Source organism: Neomonachus schauinslandi, chromosome 4, assembly GCF_002201575.2.
Source record: "Neomonachus schauinslandi chromosome 4, ASM220157v2, whole genome shotgun sequence".
Lineage (NCBI taxonomy): Eukaryota > Metazoa > Chordata > Mammalia > Carnivora > Phocidae > Neomonachus > Neomonachus schauinslandi.
In genome coordinates, this window is record NC_058406.1 from 123386836 (window position 1) to 123409153 (window position 22318).

The 22318-nt window shown below is 37.8% G+C and overlaps 1 protein-coding gene across 8 annotated transcripts in view; it reads left to right on the forward strand.

Moving 5' to 3' along the window:
• LOC110579077 (serine/threonine-protein kinase Sgk3) overlaps nucleotides 1-22318 on the forward strand; it is a 137634-nt gene extending 115316 nt beyond the window's left edge. For 6 of the 8 annotated variants that reach the window (XM_021688617.2, XM_021688621.2, XM_021688615.2 and 3 more), the window contains 4 exons: nucleotides 9255-9350; nucleotides 11565-11720; nucleotides 16660-16749; nucleotides 20486-22318. In XM_021688617.2, the coding sequence (XP_021544292.1) occupies nucleotides 9255-9350; nucleotides 11565-11720; nucleotides 16660-16749; nucleotides 20486-20656 (513 nt within the window). In that variant the 3' untranslated portion in view covers nucleotides 20657-22318. Of the gene's footprint in view, nucleotides 1-9254; nucleotides 9351-11564; nucleotides 11721-16659; nucleotides 16750-19309; nucleotides 19363-20485 lie in introns of all 8 variants that reach the window. The other 2 variants (XM_021688618.1, XM_021688620.1) reach the window with 2 other exon arrangements.

Below are 22318 nucleotides of genomic sequence, written 5' to 3' on the forward strand. Positions count from 1 at the left end.
CAGCCGTTAACCAATTGAGCCACCCAGGCGGCCCAAGTGCCCTCTTTAATGTTCCTCACCCAATTACCCCATCCCACCATATGCTTATTTGTTTTTAATGTTAAAAGTTTACCTTAGACTTTTTAAAGCGTTTGATTAGATTTCTGATCCTTTAAAAATCACCAATCAACAATGAAGAATATACTAAAATTGTAATGTTTACACCACTCTAAATATACTAATAGCCTTTGAAGTACACACTTTAGAATGAGTAAATTGCATGGTATATGAGTATCTAAATAAAAAGCTTTTTTTTTAATAAGCTAAATCAAATATGGCAAAATACTGACATTGCCTATAATTAGTGGCAGCTATATATTGGTTTCTGTTTTCTCTTTTTATGTGTGATGAAAATATTTTATAATAAAATTAACCATTCATTTAACAGAAGAAAGGAAAGCAATGGATGTGGAGGAAAGAAAACCATAAGTCAGGGCGCTTAGGTGGCTCAGTAGGTTAAGCATCTGCCTTCAGCTCAGGTCATGATCCCAGGGTCCTGGGGTTGAGTCCCACATCGGGCTCCCTGCTCAGCAGAGAGTCTGCTTCTTCCTCTGCCTGCCATTCCCCCTGCTTGTGCTCTCTCGCTCTCTCTCTGTCAAATAAATAAATAAAATCTTTAAAAAAAAAAAAAAAGAATACCACAAGTCAGAATTAATCAGAACATCTCATCCTCTACTCATGTTAGCTAGCAGAAAATGTAATCTTCCATTTGAGACAATAATAATAATCTTTACAAGTTATGTTAAAGCCTTGTTATTCTCCCTACACACATACACACACACACACACACACACACACATACACATTTCGTTTATTTTAAACTATCCTAATTTTAGTATATTTATAGTGATCTTAGAAGCCAGGTAGTATCTCATCTTTTTTTTTTTTTTAGAGATTTTATTTATTTATTTGACAGAGACAGAGACAGAGAGAGGGAACACAAGCAGCGGGAGTGGGAGAGGGAGAAGCAGGCTTCCCCGCGGAGCAGGGAGCCTGATGCGGGGCTTGATCCCAGGACCCTGGGATCATGACCTGAGCGAAGGCAGATGCTTAACGACTGAGCCACCCAGGCGCCCCGTATTTCATCTTTTTGTAGAGTAATTGCAAATATCATGATGAAATGTGTGATAAAATGGCTCATATGAGACTTTTAATCAATGTCAGAAAAGTTAAAAATAATTAAAAGTAATACTTTGAAATGTTTTTTTTTTCCTTCCTTTTCCTAATCTACCCCTAGCTCTTAGATATATTTGTAACCATTCTAGTTTGGTTTGTGTATGAAGAAACATTTTTTTTGTGAATGTATATGTGAATGTATCCATATTTTGTGAAAATATGGATACATTTTTATGTAAATTATATCTCCTTTAAATTGAATTTTTTTAATTTTTATTTTTTATTTAAATTCAATTAACTAACCTATAATGTATTATTAATTTCAGAGGTTGAGTTCAGTGATTCATCAGTCTTACATAATACCCTGTGCTCATTACATCATGTGCCCTCCATAATGTTCATCACCCGGTTACCCCATCCCCCCACCCCCTTCCCTCCAGCAACTCTCAGTTTGTTTCCTGTGATTAAGAGTCTCTTATGGTTTATCTCCCTCTCTGATTTCTTCTTGTTTTATTTTTTCCTCTCTTCCCCTCTGATCTTCTGTTTGTTTCTTAAATTCCACATATGAGTGAGATCATATGATAACTGTCTTTCTCTGAGTGACTTATTTCGCTTACCATGATACCCTCTAGTTCTATCCACATTGTTGCAAATGGCAAGATTTCATTTTTTTGATGACTGAGTAGTATTCCTTTGAATATATATACATCACATCTTCTTTATCCATTCATCTGTCAATGGACATCTGGGCTCTTTCCATAGTTTGGCTATTGTGGACAGTGTTTGCTATAAACATTGGGGTGCAGGTGCCCCTTCGGATCACTACCTTTGTATCTTTGGGGTAAATACCCAGTAGTACAATTGCTGGGTCATAGGGTAGCTCGATTTTCAACGTTTTGAGGAACCTCCATACTGTTTTCCGGAGTGACTGCACCACCTTGCATTCCCGTCAGCAGTGTATGAGGGTTCCCCTTTCTCCACATCCTCACCAAAATCTGTCATTTCCTGAGTGGTTATTTTAGCCATTCTGACTGGTGTGAGGTGGTATCTCATTGTGGTTTTGATTTGTATTTCCCTGATGCCGAGTGATGTGGAACATTTCTTTCATGTGTCTGTTGGCCATTTGGATGTCTTCTTTGGAGAAATGTCTGTTCATGTCTTCTTCCCATTTCTTGATTGGATTATTTGTTCTTTGGGTGTTGAGTTTGATAAGTCCTTTATAGATTTTGGATACTAGCCCTTTATCTGATATGTCATTTGCAAATATCTTCTCCCATTCTGCTGGTTGCCTTTGGTTTTGTCGACCGTTTACTTTGCTGTGCAAAAGCTTTTTATCTTGATGAAGTCCCAAAAGTTCACTTTTACTTTTGTTTCCCTTGCCTGTGGAGACGTGTCTAGCAAGACGTTGCTACAGCCGAGGTCACAGAGGTTGCTGCCTGTGTTCTCCTCTGGGATCTTGATGGATTCCTGTCTCACATTTAGATCTTTCATCCATTTTGAGTCTATTTTTGTGTGGTGTAAGAAAATGGTCCACTTTCATTCTTCTGCATGTGGCTGTCCAATTTTCCCAACACCATTTGTTGAAGAGACTTTTTTCCATTGGACATTCTTTCCTGCTTTGTTGAAGATTAGTTGACCATAGAGTTGAGGGTCCATTTCTGGGCTCTCTATTCTGTTCCATTGATGTATGTGTCTGTTTTTGTGCCAGTACCATACAGTCTTGATGATGACAGCTTTGTAATAGAGCTGGAAGTCCGGAATTGTGATGCCACCAGCTTTGCTTTTCATTTTCAACATTCCTCTGGCTATTCGGGGTCTTTTCTGGTTCCATACATATTTTAGGATTATTTGTTCCATTTCTTTGAAAAAAGTTGATGGTATTTTGATAGGGATTGCATTAAATGTGTAGATTGCTCTAGGTAGCATAGACATTTTCACAATATTTGTTCTTCCAATTCATGAGCATGGAAGGTTTTTCCATTTCTTTGTGTCTTCCTCAATTTCTTTCATGAGTATTTTATAGTTTCCTGAGTACAGATCCTTTGCCTCTTTGGTTAGGTTTATTCCCAAGTATTTTATGGTTTTGGGTGCAGTTGTAAATGGGATCAACTCCTTAATTTCTCTTTCTTCTGTTTCATTGTTAGTATATAGACAAGCAACTGATTTGTGTGCATTGATTTTATATCCTGCCACTTTACTGAATTCCTGTATGAGTTCTAGCAGTTTTGGGATGGAGCCTTTTGGGTTTTTCACAAAGTATCATATCATCTGCAAAGAGTGAGAGTTTGACTTCTTCTTTGCCGATTCAGATGCCTTTTATTTCTTTTTGTTTTCTGATTGCTGTGGCTAGGACTTCTAGTACTCTGTTGAATAGCAGTGGTGATAGTGGACATCCCTGCCGTGTTCCTGACCTTAGTGGAAAAGCTCTCAGTTTTTCCCCGTTGAGAATGATGTTCGCTGTGGGTTTTTCATAGATGGCTTTTATGATATTGAGGTATGTTCCCTCTATCCCTACACTGTGAAGAGTTTTAATCAAGAAAGGATGCTGTACTTTGTCAAACGTTTTTTCTGCATCTATTGAGAGAATCATATGGTTCTTGTCCTTTTATTAATGTGTAGTGTATCACATTGATTTGCAGAGGTTGAACCACCCTTGCAGCCCAGGAATAAATCCCACTTGGACGTGGTGAATAATCCTTTTAATGTACTGTTGGATCCTATTGGCTAGGCTTTTGGTGAGAATTTTTGCATCCATGTTCATCAGGGATATTGGTCTGTAATTCTCCTTTTTGGTGGGGCCTTTGTCTGATTTGGGGATCAAGGTAATGCTGGCCTCATAAAATGAGTTTGGAAGTTTTCCTTCCATTTCTATTTTTTGAAACAGTTTCAGAAGAATAGGTATTAATTCTTCTTTGAATGTTTGATAGAATTCCCCTGGGAAGTCATCTGGCCCTGGACTCTTGTTTGTTGGGAGATTTTTGATTACTTCTTCCAATTTCCTTGCTGGTTATGGGTCTGTTCAAGTTTTCTATTTCTTCCTGGTTCAGTTTTGGTAGCTTATACATCTCTAGGAATGCATCCATTTCTTCCAGATTGCTTAATTTGTTGGCATATAGTTGCTCATAGTATGTTCTTATACTTGTTTGTATTTCTTTGGTGTTGGTTGTGATCTCTCCCCTTTCATTCATGATTTTATTTATTTGGGTCCTTTCTTTTTTCTTTTTGATAAGTCTGGTCAGGGGTTTATCAGTCTTATTAATTCTTTCAGAGAACCAGCTCATAGTTATATTAATCTGTTATACTGTTCTTTTGGTTTCTGTTTCATTGATTTCTGCTCTAATCTTTATTATCTTCTCCTGCTGGGTTCAGGCTTTAACTGCTGTTCTTTCTCCAGCTCCTTTAGGTGTAGGGTTAGGTTGTGTATTGGAGACCTTTCTTGTTTCTTGAGAAAGGCTTGTATTGCCATATACTTCCTCTTAGGACTGCCTTTGCTGCATCCCAAAGATTTTGAACAGTTGTGTTTTCATTTTCATTTGTTTCCATGAATTTTTTAAATTCTTCTTTAATTTTTTGGTTGACCCATTCATTCTTTAGTAGGATGGTCTTTATTTGAGTATTTGAGTTCTTTCCAAGTTTCCTCTTGTGATTGAGTTCTAGTTTCAAAGCATTATGGTCTGAAAATATGAAAGGAATGATCCCAGTCTTTTGGTACCAGTTGAGACCTGATTTTCGACCCAGTATGTGATCTATTCTGGAGAATGTTCCATGTGCACTCAAGAAGAATGTGTATTCTGTTACTTTAGTTTGGTATGCTCTGAATATATCTGTGAAGTCCATCTGGTCCAGTGTGTCATTCAGAGCCCTTGTTTCCTTGTTGATCTTTTGTTTAGATGATCTGTCCATTGCAGTGAGTGGGGTGTTAAAGTCCCCTACTGTTATTGATGTGTTTCTTTAATTTTGTTATTAATTGGTTTATATAATTGGTTTCTCCCATGTTAGGGGCATAAATATTTACAATTGTTTGATCTTCTTGTTGGATAGACCCTTTAATTATGATATTGTATCCTTCCTCATCTTTTATTACAGTCTTTGGTTTAAAATGTAATTTGTCTGATATTACCTTAGCTTCTTTTGATGTCCATTAGCATAATAAATGGTTTTCCAGCCCCTCACTTTCAATCTGGAAGTGTCTTTGGGTCTAAAATGAGTCTCTTGCAGACAGAATATCAATGGGTCTTGCTTTTTATCCAATCTGATACCCTATATCTTTTGATTAGGGCAGTTAGCCCATTTACATACAGAGTAACTGTTGAAAGATTTGAATTTAGTGCCATTGTATTACCTGTAAAGTCACTGTTTCTGTATATTGTCTCTTTTCCTATCTGGTCTATGTTACTTTTGGGCTCTCTCTTCGCTTAGAGCATCCCTTCTAATATTTCTTGTAGGGCTGGTTTGGTGATCACAAATTCTTTTATTTCTGTTTGTCCTGGAAGCTCTCTCTCTCTCCTTCTATTTTGAATGACATCCTTGCTGGATAAAGTATTCTTGGCTGCATATTTTTCTTGGTTAGTACCCTGAATATATCATGCCAGTTCTTTCTGGCCTGCTAGGTCTCTGTGGATAGGTCTGCTGCCATTCTAATGTTTCTACCCTTGTTAGGTTACAGAGCTCTTGTCCCGAGCTGCTCTCAGGATTTCCTCGTCTCTGAGATTTTGCAAGTTTCACTGTTATATGTCGAGGTGTTCACCTATTTTTACTGATTTTGAGGGGACTTGTCTGTGCCTTCTGGATTTGAATGCCGGCTTCCTTCCCCAGGTTAGGGAAATTCTCCACTATAATTTGCTCCAGTATACCTTCTGCTCCCCTCCCTCTCTTTCTTTTTCTTCTGGGATCCCAAATATTCTAATACTGTTTCACGTTATGGTATCACTTATCTCTGATTCTCTCCTTGTGATCCAGTAGTTGTTTATCTTTTTCTCAGCATCTTTATTCTCCATAATTTTGTTTTCTGTATCACTCATTCTCTCTTCTGCCTCATTTATCCTAGCAGTTAGGGCCTCCATTTTTTATTGCATCTCATTAATAGCCTTTTTTATTTTGACTTGATTCGATTTTAGTTCTTTTATTTCTCCAGAAAGGGATTCTCTAGTGTCTTCTATGCTTTTTTCAAGCCCAGTATCTTTTTAATAATCATTATGCTGAATTCTAGTTCTGATATCTTACTTAATGTCCATACTGATTAGGTCCCTGGCAGTCAGTACTGCCTCTTGTTCTCTTTGTTGAGGTGAGTTTTTCCATCTTATCATTCTGTCCAGAGAAGACTAGATGAACAAGAGAACAAAATACTAAAATGGCAACAATGACCCCAGAGAAATATACACTAAATAAATCAGAAGAGACCTGAAACAAAAACAAAAACAAAAAAATTTAAAAAAGAGAGAAAATAATCAACCAGGTGAACAGAACAGAGAAATACACTGGATCCTGTGGGTATTTTGGTCTGTTTGTTAGAAGAAACTGCATCCCAAAATTGTAAAGAAAGAAAAACATACACACACACACACACACACACACAAATAAAATTAAATACAAAAAGGATAGAATGTAAGTGTAAAAATGAAAATTAAAAAAGATTTTTTAAAAAGCTGATAAAATGGGGTGCCTGGGTGGCTCAGTCAGTTAAGCGTCTGCCTTCGGCTCAGGTCATGATCCCAGGGTCTTGGGATCGATCCCCATATCGGGCTCCCTGCTCAGCGGGGAGCCTGCTTCTCCCTCTCCCTCTGCCTGCTGCTCTGCCTACTTGTGCGCTCTATCTCTGTTAAATAAATAAATAAAAATCTTTGGAAAAAATTAAAAAGCTGATAAAATAAGAAACTGGTTGAAAAAGGAGTGAAAAAAATTAAAACTGAAAGACTAAAAAATCATGGGGGGAAAAACATGTATTCTGTATACTCTTTTCCTGTAGCGCTGGAGTTTTGCAGTTCTGTGATCAGTAAACTTGGTCTTAGCTGCATGTTCTTGCTGATCTTCTGGGGGAGGAGCCTGTTGCACTGATTCTCAGGTGTCTTTGCCTGGGCAGAATTACACTGCCCTTGCCAGGGGCCCAGGCTAAGTAATCTTCTTCAGATTGCTCCAAGTGGCTTTTGTTCCCTAAAGGCTTTCCAGGCTGCTTTAGAGGATGAGAATGAAAATGGTGGCCTCCCAGTCTCCCTACAATCTCCCTACCCGGAGCCGAAAGCTAGGGGCCCACTCCTCAGTGCACCTTCAGGGAAAAGCAGTCAGTCACTCCTGTCTCCCTGGTCTTCTGCCATACTCCTTGCTCACCCAGCCTGTGACTGAGCGTTTCTATCTCAGGCACGTGACTAGGTTTCGAGTCTCCAAATTCTGCAGACTGCTGGGTCACGCACTCATGCCACTCCTCTGGGGGGAGGCGGAGGGGGTCTCGCAGAGGTTCTACCACTTGCTGGGCTCCCTGGACCATGCCTGGGTTTGTGGTATATGGCAACCCTGAGCTCAGAGCCCACTCCTGAGCTGAGAGCCCATTCCTGGGCTCGCTGATTGCTGCTGGCTTCCCCATTCCAATGCCTGGGAGCTGTGCCCCACTCAGGCACCCGCCGTCTTCCTGTGACCCTAGGGATCCTCATTCCAACCTAGGATTCCACCCCATTTCACCACCTGAGCACCTTTCAAGCAGGGACATCCCTCTCCGGAGCAGACTTCTAGAAGTTCTGATTTTGTGCTCACTGGTCTGTTACTTTCCGGTGCTGGCGGAGGGAGGCTCCCTCCACCCACGGTTTATCTTCCCATATATCCCCTCGGATTCACTTCTCCGTACCTTCTCCTTTACAGAAAGTGGCCGCTTTTCTATTTGTAGAGTTGCGGCTATTCTTTTCTTAGATCTCCAGTTGAGTTTGCAGGTGTTCAGAATGATTTGATAGCTACTAGCTGAATTCCTGCGGCCAGGTGAAACTAAGGTCTCCTGTTCCTCCGCCATCTTGGACTATCTTGAATGTGTATCAATTGTATAATTATCAAAATCTTTTTTTTTTAAAGAATTTTTTTATTCATTTGAGACAGATACAGAGCGAGAGAGAGAGAGCAGGAGCAGTGGGGTGAGGCAGAAGAAGAGGGAGAAGCAGACTCCCTTTTGAGCAGGGAGCCCGCTGCGGGTATCGATCCCAGGACCTGGAGATCATGACCTGAGCCAAAGGCAGATGCTTAACCATCTGAGCCACCCAGGCGCCCCAAGTTATCAAAATCTTTAAGTCCTGTAGTTTTAAGAGAAGAAACACAAGTTTTTTTGGTCATCTAAATCTAAATGTAATCAGAAATTACTAAACCCTGTTAATATATTTTGCCATTTTTTTGGATCACATTTAAAAAAAAAAAAAAAGCCTAAGAAGAAATTATTTCCTTACTTCATATGGGAAGAGAAAATATATATTTTGCAATCTTGAATTCAAATTCACCATTTTATATGTGTGAAATTGTTTAAATGTTTTACAAATAAAATGTGCATAGCCATCTAATAACTTACACTTTTCTAAATAATATGTTAGAGAATTATATAGTAATTACAGTAATTACTATGGTAATTAATAATAGTTACTATTATAATTCTCTAATAACAATGCAATTCACATTCTTTTTTCTTTAAATGGAGGCGGAAAATTGGATTATAATTGCCACATTAAAAATTCTTTCTTCAAGAGAAACAATTACGAGTAATGATCAGAGGAATTTCTAAAATAAATTAATCTTGTGAAAGACTCTCCCTGCCCCCCCCAGCCCAATACCTAGTTTACATAGTATTACAGATTTCTGGTTTGTTGTACTCTTCTGTTTGCCCTAATTGCATCACAGTTTGTGGGGGGAAGTGCTTGAATATGTGTATTTTGAAAAATGTGCCACATGATTCTGAAGAATACTACTGCTTGAGAACCCCTGGCGTAGGATGAGCATACCCAACCAATTAAAAATCTAGATAATATGTTTTTAGCATCATACTAACATCTTAAATTTGTTAAATTTCTTAATTATTCCTAAATTTTATCATGAATTGTTTATTGAGTTGATCTAATATTTAATGTTTTCCATAGTACCTTGCTCCTGAAGTAATCCGAAAACAGCCCTATGACAATACTGTAGATTGGTGGTGCCTTGGTGCTGTTCTCTATGAAATGCTGTATGGATTGGTATGTATTTCTACTCTCTCATTATTGTTCCAATATATTTTCATTATTTTGAGTTGTCTGTCTTTTTTAATAATCCCAAGGACTCTTAGATAACACTGATTGAGTAGTAGTGGTAACCTGGTTAAATGAATCCAGAATCACATTGGGGATATACACAAAAGGAAAAACTTTTCCTTTGTTACTGATCTTTTAATGTAATTTTTTTTCTCTGTCTTACTAATCACTACTTACACTAATCAGTATTCTCATCCAACTTGGCATTTTTTAGAAATAGACACTAGCTATAACATTAATATTATTCACTTCCATACAGTTTACTTGTCATCATTCTGCCCAATTTCAAAAAGATGGAAAGAAAAAGATTTTTGTATTAATTAGAAGATCATATCTTTTGTGTTTTGCCTTGTATTTTATTTTTATAGGATTAATACACTGGTGCTTCACTTTTTCTGCCGATAGGAAACCCTCTATTCCCTTTACCAAAAACATTACTAGATTTTATTGAAAAAAAGGGATGTTCACTAGGAAATCATTTACCCCAGTTTTTATTAATTGAAGACACGTAGGCCAACCAGTGCTTCTGATTAACGTGTGTAAAATTGTTTTACTACAGTAATTAATATTCCAACCAGGAGTGCCTGGCTAGATCAGTTGGAGGGGCATGCGACTCTTGATCTTGGGATCTTGAGTTCGAGCCCCATGTTGGGTGTAGAGATTACTAAAAAAATAAATAAACCTTAAAAATATGTATCATTCCAACCAAAAGCAAGCAATTTAGGCACTTTGGTTAGTTTACATATTCTTATAGGACCAATTTTTCTTTATACTTTTTGAGATATTTAGAGTATTTTCTAAAGTCTTTTTGTGATCCCATGAGTGTCCAGCAGCCCCATGCTGGGGACCGTGCACTCATCACCCATGCTGCTGATCACACTAAGCTAAATACTACCATCAGCAGAGACCTGAGCTGGGGCTTGTTTTTTTTAATTCACTTTTTGTTTTGTATGGGGTTCCCCCCGCTGAAAACTGGGGAGCTCTCATTGAAATCCAACACATGAGGTGCATGTTAGAGCATTTGTCTTGTGTTGCTAACTTTGAATGATAGATTCTTATGACAACCAACACTGTCTCTTTTTTGCCCTTGCTTACTAAAAGATTTAGTGTTCTCGTTATAGTGACTTGGAATACCTGATATACACTTACTTTCTTTAAACGCTGGGTATTTGCTGTCCTGATATTTCTGAATCCTTTAAATTTCTTTAGAGGACCCTGAAAGTGGAAAATACTGTCATTGTATATAAAATGCAATTGATTCAAAAGGGAACATTTGAAACATAGATTTCACTAATGACACTTATATTAACTTTTTAAAAATAAAGTTCGATTTTTTTTTTTTTTAAAGATTTTATTTATTTGACAGAGAGAGAGATAGCGAGAGCAGGAACACAAGCAGGGGGAGCAGGAGAGGGAGAAGCAGGCTTCCCGTCGAGCAGGGAGCCCGATGTGGGGCTCGATCCCAGGACCCTGGGATCATGACCTGAGCCGAAGGCAGACGCTTAACGACTGAGCCACCCAGGCGCCCCAAAAATAAAGTTCGATTTTAAAAAGTAAAAATGTTTTTCTTTCCTGTAAAAAAGAAAGTGACAAGCTATATAACTGCCTTAACTTTAAAAATTACTTTTAGTTTAAAAATTAACTCGACAATAAACTGGCTAATCCTCATGTTGAAGCTGTACAGGGCTTAGGCTGTGAATTGTAATTCTGCACAGTGCACCCGTAATGCTGTCATTACCAAAAGTCTCCATCTCTACTGGAAATCTCTGTTTTAATTCACTTATTCCCAAGTCTCAAAAAATTATTTAATATTTGATCTGTGTTGAATCTGTGTGTGCAGTAATTCTTTCCGTATGCTTCTAATGAGGTTGGCGGTTTTCTCCAGAACAAATACTATGACAGCTTTTACACGGTTTATTCCTGTCTGCAGTGTATTCTTGAACATTCAGTGAATGCATATTGGGCTCTACATGGTGCTGGGTTTTAAACCCTCTTCACATTGGAGACCACACTGCAGAGGTACACATGCCCACAAGGCCTGTGCATTTCTAGAACTGTCCAGACCCAGATTGATCCCTGTAGAGCAAGGCCAAATCCAACTCTTTTAACCCTATTTTGGCATAGCTTAATTAACGCTATTTACCTTTTTTCCCCCACCAGCCTCCTTTTTATTGCCGAGATGTTGCTGAAATGTATGACAATATTCTTCACAAGCCCCTAAGTTTGAGGCCAGGAGTGAGCCTCACAGCCTGGTCCATTCTGGAAGAACTCCTAGAAAAAGACAGGCAAAATCGACTTGGTGCCAAAGAAGACTTTGTATGTATATCCTTCCCAGTACCTGCTTTATTTAAGCTTATTTTAAGATTCAAAGAAAAATCTCATTCCTTTTGATGGCTGCATAATATTCCATTGTATATATATATACCACATCTTCTTTATCCATTCATCTGTTGATGGACATCTTGGCTCTTTCCACAGTTTGGCTGTTGTGGACATTGCTGCTATAAACATTGGGGTGCACGTACCCTTTTGGATCCCTACTTTTGTATCTTTGGGGTAAATACCCAGTAGTGCAATTGCTGGATCATATGGTAGCTCTATCTTGCCATTTGCAATGACGTGGTTGGAACTGCAGGGTATTATGCTGAGTGAAATAAGTCAGACAGAGAAAGACATGTATCATATGACCTCACTGAGGAATTCTTAATCTCAGGAAACAAACTGAGGGTTGCTGGAGTGGGGGGTGGGGTGGGAAGGATGGGGTGACTGGGTGATAGACACTGGGGAGGGTATGTTCTCTGGTAAGTGCTGTGAATTGTGCAAGACACTTGAATCTCAGATCTGTACCTCTGAAACAAATAATGCAATATATGTTAAGAAAAAAAAAAAGAAGAAGAAGAAGGTAGCGGGAGGGGAAGAATGAAGCGGGGGAAATCGGAGGGGTAGACGAACCATGAGAGTCGATGGACTCTGAAGAACAAATAGGGTTCTAGAGGGGAGGGGGGTGGGAGGATGGGTTAGCCTGGTGGTGGGTACTGAGGGGGGCACGTTCTGCATGGAGCACTGGGTGTTATGCACAATGAATCATGGAACACTTCATCTAAAACTAATGATGTAATGTATGGGGATTAACATAAGAATAAAAAAAATAGAAGTAAAATCAGAAAAAAAAAAGATTCAAAGAAAAATTCGTATTTTCTGTGGCATTTACTGGGACGAATACAGCTCTTAAATAGCACCATGGCAAAGAAGCATGCTTGTCCCAGCAGTTCTCCCCAGTGTTTGTAGGGTTTGAAGCACTTGCACAGGCGGCTTTTCATTTGATCTTCCTAACAGTTCGAGCCTCTCCTCCTCACCCCTCACATCCTGCTTTCACACCCTATTACTTATTTGATTTTCATTTATAAGAATTTTCCTCCCTTCTTTTTAAAAAATGTGTAGCATGCATTTTTTGGTTACCTAAACTTTTAAATCATTTTACTCAAGAATTTATTGAATGCCTCCTGTCTGCATGAGGTAATGCCTTTTGCCTTGAACTAACATTTAATAACTTTTTTCTTCTGAGAATTTGGTGACACCTCCCTGAGGTAATTATAGAATCTACAGGTTTGTTTGGTTTTTTAAAAAATCGGGGTAATTAAGAGTGCCTGGCTGGCTCAGTAAATGGAGTGTGTGACTCTTGATCTCGGGGTTGTGGGTTTGAGCCCCACAATGGGTATAGCAATTACTTAAAAATAAAAAATCCTTAAAAAAAAGATCAGAGTAACTAAATTGCTTGTGTAGCCACTGGTGTTATGTTCACATGTCAGTAAATTCATGAACTATTAGGGAACATGAACTTTTACTTTTTTTTAAAGGTTTTATTTTATTTATTTGACAGAGAGAGACACAGCGAGAGAGGGAACACAAGCAGGGGGAGTGGGAGAGGGAGAAGCAGGCTTCCCGCGGAGCAGGGAGCCCGATGCGGGGCTCGATCCCAGGACCCTGGGATCATGACCTGAGCTGAAGGCAGACGCTTAATGACTAAGCCACCCAGGCGCCCTGGGGAACATGAACTTTTAAATTCACTTAAATCTCTCACAAATTCAGGATGTCTGCGTGGCTCAGTCGGTTAAGCATCTGCCTTCGGCTCAGGTCATGATCCCAGGGTCCTGGGATTGAGCCCCACATCAGGCTCCCTTCTCAGCGGGAAGTCACTTCTCCCTCTACCTCTGCCCGTCCCCCTGCTTGTGCACTCTCTCTTACTCTCTCTCAAATAAATATATAAAATCTTTAAACAAAAAAATTTCTCACTAATTCTTGGGGGCTGTTTATCAGTTATGAACTCGAACCTGAATGACAAACTTGTCTGCACTGCTTTTCCCCTCCCACACTCCCCAGTTTAGTAGGTCGCTCTCTCAACAGCTTTCCGTCTAGCTTGGATTTATTCCATAGTCCTTTGTTTCATTTAGTCTTGTTAATACTTCACACCTTCTTGCCCCTTGGTCCTTTTATGCATTTCAGTGGCAGAAATCCCAACCCTGGCTGAATCCTGGTTATCATCTTCTGGGCTGCTGAATAGTGCTGAAGAAGGTTGCAGCACCGGGCATGTTGGAAGCACTGTGAAGTCACAGTCACTAATCTCTGTGCTTCCCCACTGCCTGGTGATGCTCCTGTGTTTCTGTAGCTGCTTCTCCTACTCTCTGTACTAACCATTTCAGATGTTCTCCAAATTTCCAGACTCCTTTTCTTCTTCTTCACTTATAGCAGATGATCTTGCCTTCTCTTTTATAGGGAAAATAGAATCAGCCTCAGTCTCACTGTCAGATTTGCAGACCTAACACGCACCTGCTCCCTGTCATTTCCCTCTTTCTAATGTAGTGGAAAAGGCCAGTTTCCACCTCTGCCCTGGATCCCGACTTCTCATGGGGAACCCTGTGCATGTTTTTCTGCACAGAAAACTGCTTCCTTTTGTTAGGGGTCCTTCCAATCAATAATTAAACATTACCAAGTCTGTTGCTTCTTAAACCAAAACCCCTCAACCATGCTGTCCTGCCAGGTAATACTTTTTCCCTTCACAGCCAAACTTGTTAAAAGTTTCTGTACTCATTTTTTCTTTCTGAATTTCCTCTCATTTCTCAGTTTACCAAAAATAGCTACTAGAATTGCTGAATCAGGGGACCTGGGTGGCTCAGTCAGTTAAGCATCTACCGTCGGCTCAGTTCATTACCCCGGGGTCCTGGGATTGAGTCCCACATTGGGCTCCTTGCTCAGTGGGGAGTCTCTTTCTCCCTCTGCCTGCCGCTCCCCCTGCTTGTCCTCACACTCTCTCTTTCTCTCTCTGACAAATAAAATCTTTAAAAAAAATAAAAATAAACTTCCAACACTCTTGTTCCATAGGCTTCCGCAAGATCCCACAGTCATCTCATGCTTTCCTTTCTGTATTTCTGGGCCCTCTTCTGTAATGTCCTGTGTAAGCTCCTTTCTTCAACCTGTTGGTTAAGTGTTGTGGTTCCTTGTGGTTGTCCTAAACCCTCTTTCCTTCTTCTGTGCCTCTCTTCCTTGACAATCTCAATTGGCCCAATGGCTTTGGTTCTCTGTATGTCTTCATCTCACGTTTATAACTCCAGTCCAGACCTCTCTTCTGAACTCGGGACAATGGGATATCTGCCTATTCAGCATCACCCTTCGGATTTCTGGAGAGAACTTCAAACATAGCATGTTCAAAATTGAACTCCTACCATTTTCCTTTTTTGTGCCTCAGGTCAGAAATCTGCGTCATTCTTGACTTCTCGTTCTTCCTTACTTCCATATTCAATAGACAGCCAGATCTTACTGTATTTGCCTCCTAAATCTTTCCCACAACCACACGCTTTTCTGCTCCCACTGTGATTACTCTTTTTCTGCTATTCTCAACTTTTTTTTTTTTTTTTAAGATTTTATTTTTAGGTAATCTCTACATCCAACGTGGGGCCCAAACACACAAGCCTGAGATCAAGAGTCATGGCTCCACAAACTGAGCCAGCCAGGCACCCCTACCATTTTGAGCTTGTGTTTGGCCACAACAATAGCTATTTTTCCTTCATTTGCTCATGGCTTTCCAGTCCATTTCCCTATTACAGTCCAAGTGGTCTTAAACAAGAAACCAAAAATCCCCCATATTTGTGACATTCCTAAAACTCCCTCATGACTTCTCATAATCCTAGAATAAAATCCGAAATTCTTAATGTAGACCCAATATGATATGGCCTGTTTGCCTCACAGGCTTCCCCTTGTGTGACAGTCCCAATCCTTTCCTGTACTGCAACAATATTTGACTCATTTTCTTGATCCAACTAACCTCTTTGCCACCTCAGGACCTTCGTATTTTGCCTGGAATGTTCTCCCCCTCATTTTTTATATGACTAACTTTTACTCACCTTTCAGACCTCTGATCAAACATTACTTCATCTCCAGAAAGTCTTTTTAGACCCACCAAACTAGGTTGGATCCTACTTTACACGCTCTTGTGTCACCTTGCAGGGAAAATAACTGGAATTGATACTCTGCCAGCCTTTGATCATACTAACCCAGAATAGAATTTTTTTTTTCTTGGTACAATAACTTATCAGTTTGATTTTACCTCTGCCCCACTGTGTAAAAAAACTCTTACCTAACTTCTCTTTCACCTCTTCCATTCAGATAATAATTACAATTCTTTGTGCCTATGTAGTGCCTTATTCTTTTTTTTTTTTAAGATTTATTTATTTATTTATTTATTTGAGAGAGAGAGCACAGAGGGGAGGGACACAGGGAGAGGGAGAGAGAGCCTTAAGCAGACTCTGTGCTGAGCGCAGAGCCCAATGCGGGGCTTGATTCCATGACCCTGAGATCACAGCCTGAGCCGAAACCAGGAGTTGGACGCTTAACTGATGGCGCCACCCAGGCACCTTGTGCCTTATTCTTTTCATGTCTCTTTTATTTCCATATTTTTCACTAGTCCTTAAAATTGCATGTGAAGTGTCTAGGACAGAAATGTTAACTCCATTTTACCTACAAAGAAACTATGACTGTGAAGAGGATATAACTTAGGTTGGTCATTCTGAATAACTGTCCTGTCTGCCCTGGTGGTAGTCTCTCCACTACACTGTCTTGCTGCATGAATACCATTAACATGTACCTAGAAAGAATTATTGAGGGACAAAGTGCTAATGGTTCAGCTTCATATAATTATGCAGTGAGTACTTAATTGTATTTTTCAACATTAGTAAAAAAAATTATTTCTTTAACATTCTAGCTTGAAATTCAGAATCATCCTTTTTTTGAATCACTCAGCTGGACTGATCTTGTACAAAAGAGGATTCCACCACCATTTAATCCTAATGTGGTAAGTGTCTATCCAAATCTTATTTTCTAAACTAGTGAAATGTAGAACTGTAGCTCATCATAATTTTAGCAATAGATCTCAAAATCTAATGTGAATGAAACTGAATCATCAGTACCAGTATATGAAAATATGTCTTGGGGTTGTCTAGTGCACTGATAACTTCAAGATGACCAGTAAAATTATAGTTATATTACATTGGTAAAAGTATCTTTTAGCATAGTAATTATGAAGTGTTTCTTTGGAACATGTATAAGAAAGGGATGAGCTCATTAGATTAAAAAAAGATGCACATTAAATAAGTGAGGTATCTCATGCCTATAAATCAACAAATATTTTAAGTAACATTAATGCACATTTTTTTCTAGATTGGTACAAAACCAAGCACAGGCAAACATTAATGATAATGTTTCACAACACCAAAACACTTTAAATAAAAGAAAAAAAAAATTCACCTATGATCCCGCAATCCCAAATCAATCTTGGTTTATATTATACTCTCTCCTAGTCCTTACCTGTTATTTTTACTGCTATAATAACACATCACAAAAATTGCCATGTTTTTTTATTTGATAGTATAAGGATTGTCGTGTTTTTATTTAACATTATAAGGATTTTCTAAGTGCCTGCTCATTTTTACATTTATTATTATTACCATTCACTTAACAAGAAAAAGCAATCGAGCATAAGAAAGCATAGATAGTGATTTTGAAATGAGGCACAGATTTGAATCCTTGAATCCTTTTTGGAAAATAAAATGTTCATATTAGCTTGACTTGTTAAATCAATTGATGGAAACATTTTACCTAAAGATTTTTTTTTTTAAGAGGAAAGCTTCATCAAAGATCTGTTTACAGTGTTAATGATGTTGAAAATTTGGGGAAATAAATACAGAACAATAGGGAAATTTTTAATAATCATCAGTAGGCCAATAATGATGTTACTATTGATGGCTATATCTTTAGGCATATACTTTTATGCATTATACTATGTAATTTATTCCTTATGCTACCAAGTTACTACCGTTACTGTCCTTCTAATTATACATGTTTTATAAATGAAGAAATGGAAAGTCAGAGATGCCACATAGCTGGATTAAAAAGTAGCAGAGCAAGGATTCAAATCTGTGCCTCATTTCAAAATCACTATCTATGCTTTCTTATGCTCGATTGCTTTTTCTTGTTAAGTGAATGGTAATAATAATAAATGTAAAAATGAGCAGGCACTTAGAAAATCCTTATAATGTTAAATAAAAACACGACAATCCTTATACTATCAAATAAAAAAACATGGCAATTTTTGTGATGTGTTATTATAGCAGTAAAAATAACAGGTAAGGACTAGGAGAGAGTATAATATAAACCAAGATTGATTTGGGATTGCGGGATCATAGGTGAATTTTTTTTTTCTTTTATTTAAAGTGTTTTGGTGTTGTGAAATTCATGGCATACTTTTTTAGTAAATTAGTGCAGAATAAGGAAATTGCTTCAGGAAAATATTACTTAGTCTACTCATTTTAAAGGTTTGTTTCAGTGCATAGCTTATGACTAGTAATATTTAATAAGTGTGACACTGTACACCTGTTAACAATATTTGTAGATTGCCTTATTTCATATAGCTTATCCAGAAGTGACTCCATTAAGGACAGTTTCTGTCCCTAATTTCTAGAGTTTGCAGTAAGAACCTAGGACCTTTAAGAATTATTTTATTTTTATTTTTACATTGAAAATCTTACTGAGTTTAGTTATCCTCAAATAAATATGTCATCAGGCACATTAAAGAGTTAGGTACTCCTAAGCAGTACTGGAAATGGAAACAATGTTGACTTCAGAGTCAGTACCTCCATTTGGATCCCCACTCTTTTTGACTAATAAAATTTTTTAAAGCAAGATCCACAACCAAGAAGCCACAGAAGAAATTGGTAAATTTGGCCACATTAAATTTAGAAATGTCTACATGGTAAGAAAGAAAAAAAAAAAAAACAACACTGCAAATAACAAACTGGGGAAGGTTTCTTTAACACATAAAGCATTCTTACAAGTCAATGAGAAAAAAGACCAATGACCAGTAAAAACATGGACAAAAGACACAAAATATGCAGTTATAGAAAAATAAATACAGATGGCTTTTAAATATATGGAAAGATGTTCAAACTCACTGACAAACCCTAATAGGTTACCATTTTCCACTTAACGGATTAATAAAGATCAGAAAGTTAGAGTATGTTAATGTAGACGTTCTCATACTCTGTTCTCAGTACTTGCATCCTTTTATTTAACTCTGACAGCAATTCTATGAAATAGTACTACTATTTTCCATATATTACAGATGAGTTAACTTAGGCACAGAAAAGGTTAAATAACTTGTCCAGAGTTTCAAGTTAAAGAACTAGAATTTGAGCTCGGGCTCTTCAAAGACAGAGCCTTCCCTCACTCTTACCATAAGCAATACAGTGTTATCCCTGTCAGTACTAGCCATGAGCCATAAGGGCATTCATAAAATATCTATAAAGTCAAGTAAAAGAACATTTGCCATCATTTACTGAATACCTTCTACCTGTCAGATTCTGGGAATTTTGTGGACTAACACATCAGATCCTCACAACAACCTTAACAGGTAGGTGGTAGTATTCTTACTTACAGGAGTGGAAACAGAGTTAGGGTAATTTATATAGAAAATTAGAGCTAGCAAAAAAAAAAAAAAAAAAAAAAATTAGAGCCAGCAAATTTCATAGCCAGAATTCAAACCTTAGTCTTATTCCAAAGCCCATCCTTCTGGGGTTACATGTAAGAATTTGATGACATTTTATATATACACATAAGTACAACTTGTAGCATTCTTCTTCCTCTCTGGAGGAGTTTCTCATATTGAGGGATCTAGCACTCTGGGTTTCCCTTGTCTGTGCTCTGCTGTTTGTAGACCTACCAGGCTAACTGTATCCTTGGCTTAGAGTACCTGCCCTGGATCCTTGTCTGTTCACCTCGGTTAGACTTGGTGACCTAGACATGCTAAGGATTCCCTCCTGCTTAGCAGAGCAGAGATAACCTAGAGATTCAGGAATGAGTTCTAAGAGTGAGTCACTGGAATTTGTCTCTCAGTTTTTATCTGCAAATACGTCAGAAGGGGAGAGTGCAGTAGTTTGTACCAGATTTGTAAAGGAAGACGAAGAACCGCTTCCATCAAGAAGCTGCCATGCTTTACTTCCTGGGTTCCCAGCTTCTTTAGGCCTCTACAGCTAAGATGTCCTAGCCAAATGCCTAATGACCTCTGTAGCACAGTTTTATTTAACGCCCCTTTATTCTCCTCAAAAGGCTTCACCTATCCAGAGTATAGAAACTAGATAGGCAAGCATTTGATAGGAGCTCAAGTGAAAAGTGCCATCCTGAAAACCTACCTGGACTCCTTTTCTAAACTTAGAGGTGGTGCTGGGTAGAGAGAAAGAGGGGTCAGTTGCAGGGCCTGAGGTTCAAGTTACCATAGGTAAGGACTCTGTTATGCTAGCCTACCACCCTTGTCTCTCCCCACTTACAACAAGAACTTTGCTAGAAGGACAGAAAACCTCACCTAAATAGTAAACTCTGGAAAGGAAAAGCAGAAATGGTTTCAAAGAAATGGTGAAGAAGGAAGACATCTAAACTTGCCAGGAATAAATATATAAATTCATGAAGTGGTTTTAATAAAAGACTAAATTAGTGAAAAACAAGCTAAGGTGAATAATAATATGCTTTTGATGTTTTAGACAGGACCAGATGATATCAGGAACTTTGATGCAGCATTTACGGAAGAAACAGTTCCGTACTCTGTGTGTGTGTCTTCTGACTATTCTATAGTGAACGCCAGTGTGCTGGAGGCAGATGATGCATTCGTTGGTTTCTCTTACGCACCTCCTTCAGAAGATTTATTTTTGTGAACAGTTTGTCATCCAGAAACCATTGAGCAAATATAAGCCTACAGATGAGACTGAAACTCCTCTTTGTGTGAATATATTCAAATATGTTTAACTAGTGCCTCATTTTTACATGTAATGTTAAAAACTATGAAAAATGTATTTTCTGCTGTATGCAAGAAAATAGGGCATTTCAAAGAGCTAAGTTTTGAATTAAAATTTCTATTGTTTATTAAGCTTATTTTTAAACAGAGTTTTAAAAGCTATTCTCAGCATTAACCTATTTTTAAAGAAAACATTTTGCTAATGACTGTTTTTCTCCCATGAGTTTACACTAACATCTACCCAAGACAGACTGTTTTTCAACAGCCTATTTCAGTTTGGTTAACATGACATTAATGCCTTTGTAACTCTCTACTTTGACCTTTGTTCTCAGATCAGAACTATGCAATTGGTATGTGGTTGTTTAAGAAGAAACCACATCTTTCCATGATAAGTCATTCTTTGACATAATCAGTTCTTGGTAGGATTAAAATGTGAAAGCATAGTTAACACATGGGCTGTGAGTTAACACTTTGAATAAGTGTTCATTCTGCAGATCAAATTAAGAAATAACAAAAGACCCATTGCTTTTGAAATACCAATTCAAATTTGTGAATTATTTTTCTCTGGAAGAAAAGTAAAGGCTTAATAGTTAGAAAGTTTAAAATATTCCCAAAGATCTGAAGGGTAATAAAATACTACTGGATTTTTTTTTTTTTAGGTGGTGCCAAAAATGAATGTGTCTGTGTCATGTATTTATATTACAAATACATTCTATTTATGTTCTTTCTGGTCTTTATGTTGTTAAGTAGGCCTAAATCTTGGTATTTGCTTTTGCAAAAAGCTGTTCAAAACTGTCTTTCTACTTGGTTAATAAGTGAAAAATATTGAGCCTGCTAGAGTTTTTACCTAATTGGGAATATAAAAAATAGAATAGCAAATTCTTGGTCAGTATATGTATTTCACTACAGTGTAACAAAAGTTAAAAATGATTCAGGCCGATGCAATATCAGTATCTTTTTTGTCTTAGAAAAAGCACAAGAAACTGACCTTAAAATCATACTAAAAACAAACTGTGTACTTGTCATTATAAAAGAGAATACAGAAAAACTAAAAAAGAATGTTTGTCTTGGAATTCTGCTTCTTAGAGAAGAAATTTTTCAAGTCATGTAGGAAACATCGTGAAAGTTTAGGGACCAACTTTATATGCTTCAGGAACAAGCATTCTTTCCATGTATTTTCTCTTGAGAAAGAAATCACAAAAGCATTTCACACCAATACCCTTTGGCTTAAAAATGTTCAGCAAAATGGGGGGAGGGGGGTGTGCTTTTGTTAGATTAATAATGTTTGCATCCAATACACTGAATCTTCCTTTAGAGGTAAGACTTTAATAGCAACACTGTAAATATTTGGTTTATTTGGCACTACTGTAAGTTCTGCTTTTACACAAAGTTCTTTGCTTATTATAAAGCAAAATAAAAACTGTAGTCTCTTGTATGATTTTTTTTTACTCAGCCACTCCTTAATTAAACTGCCAAAAATTAAAGTGCAATATTGTATATTTTTAAGAACAAATTTAAATATGCTGTTTATTGGATCACAAGAAATACAAATCTTATAGTATAATAAAACTAGCAAAAAGAT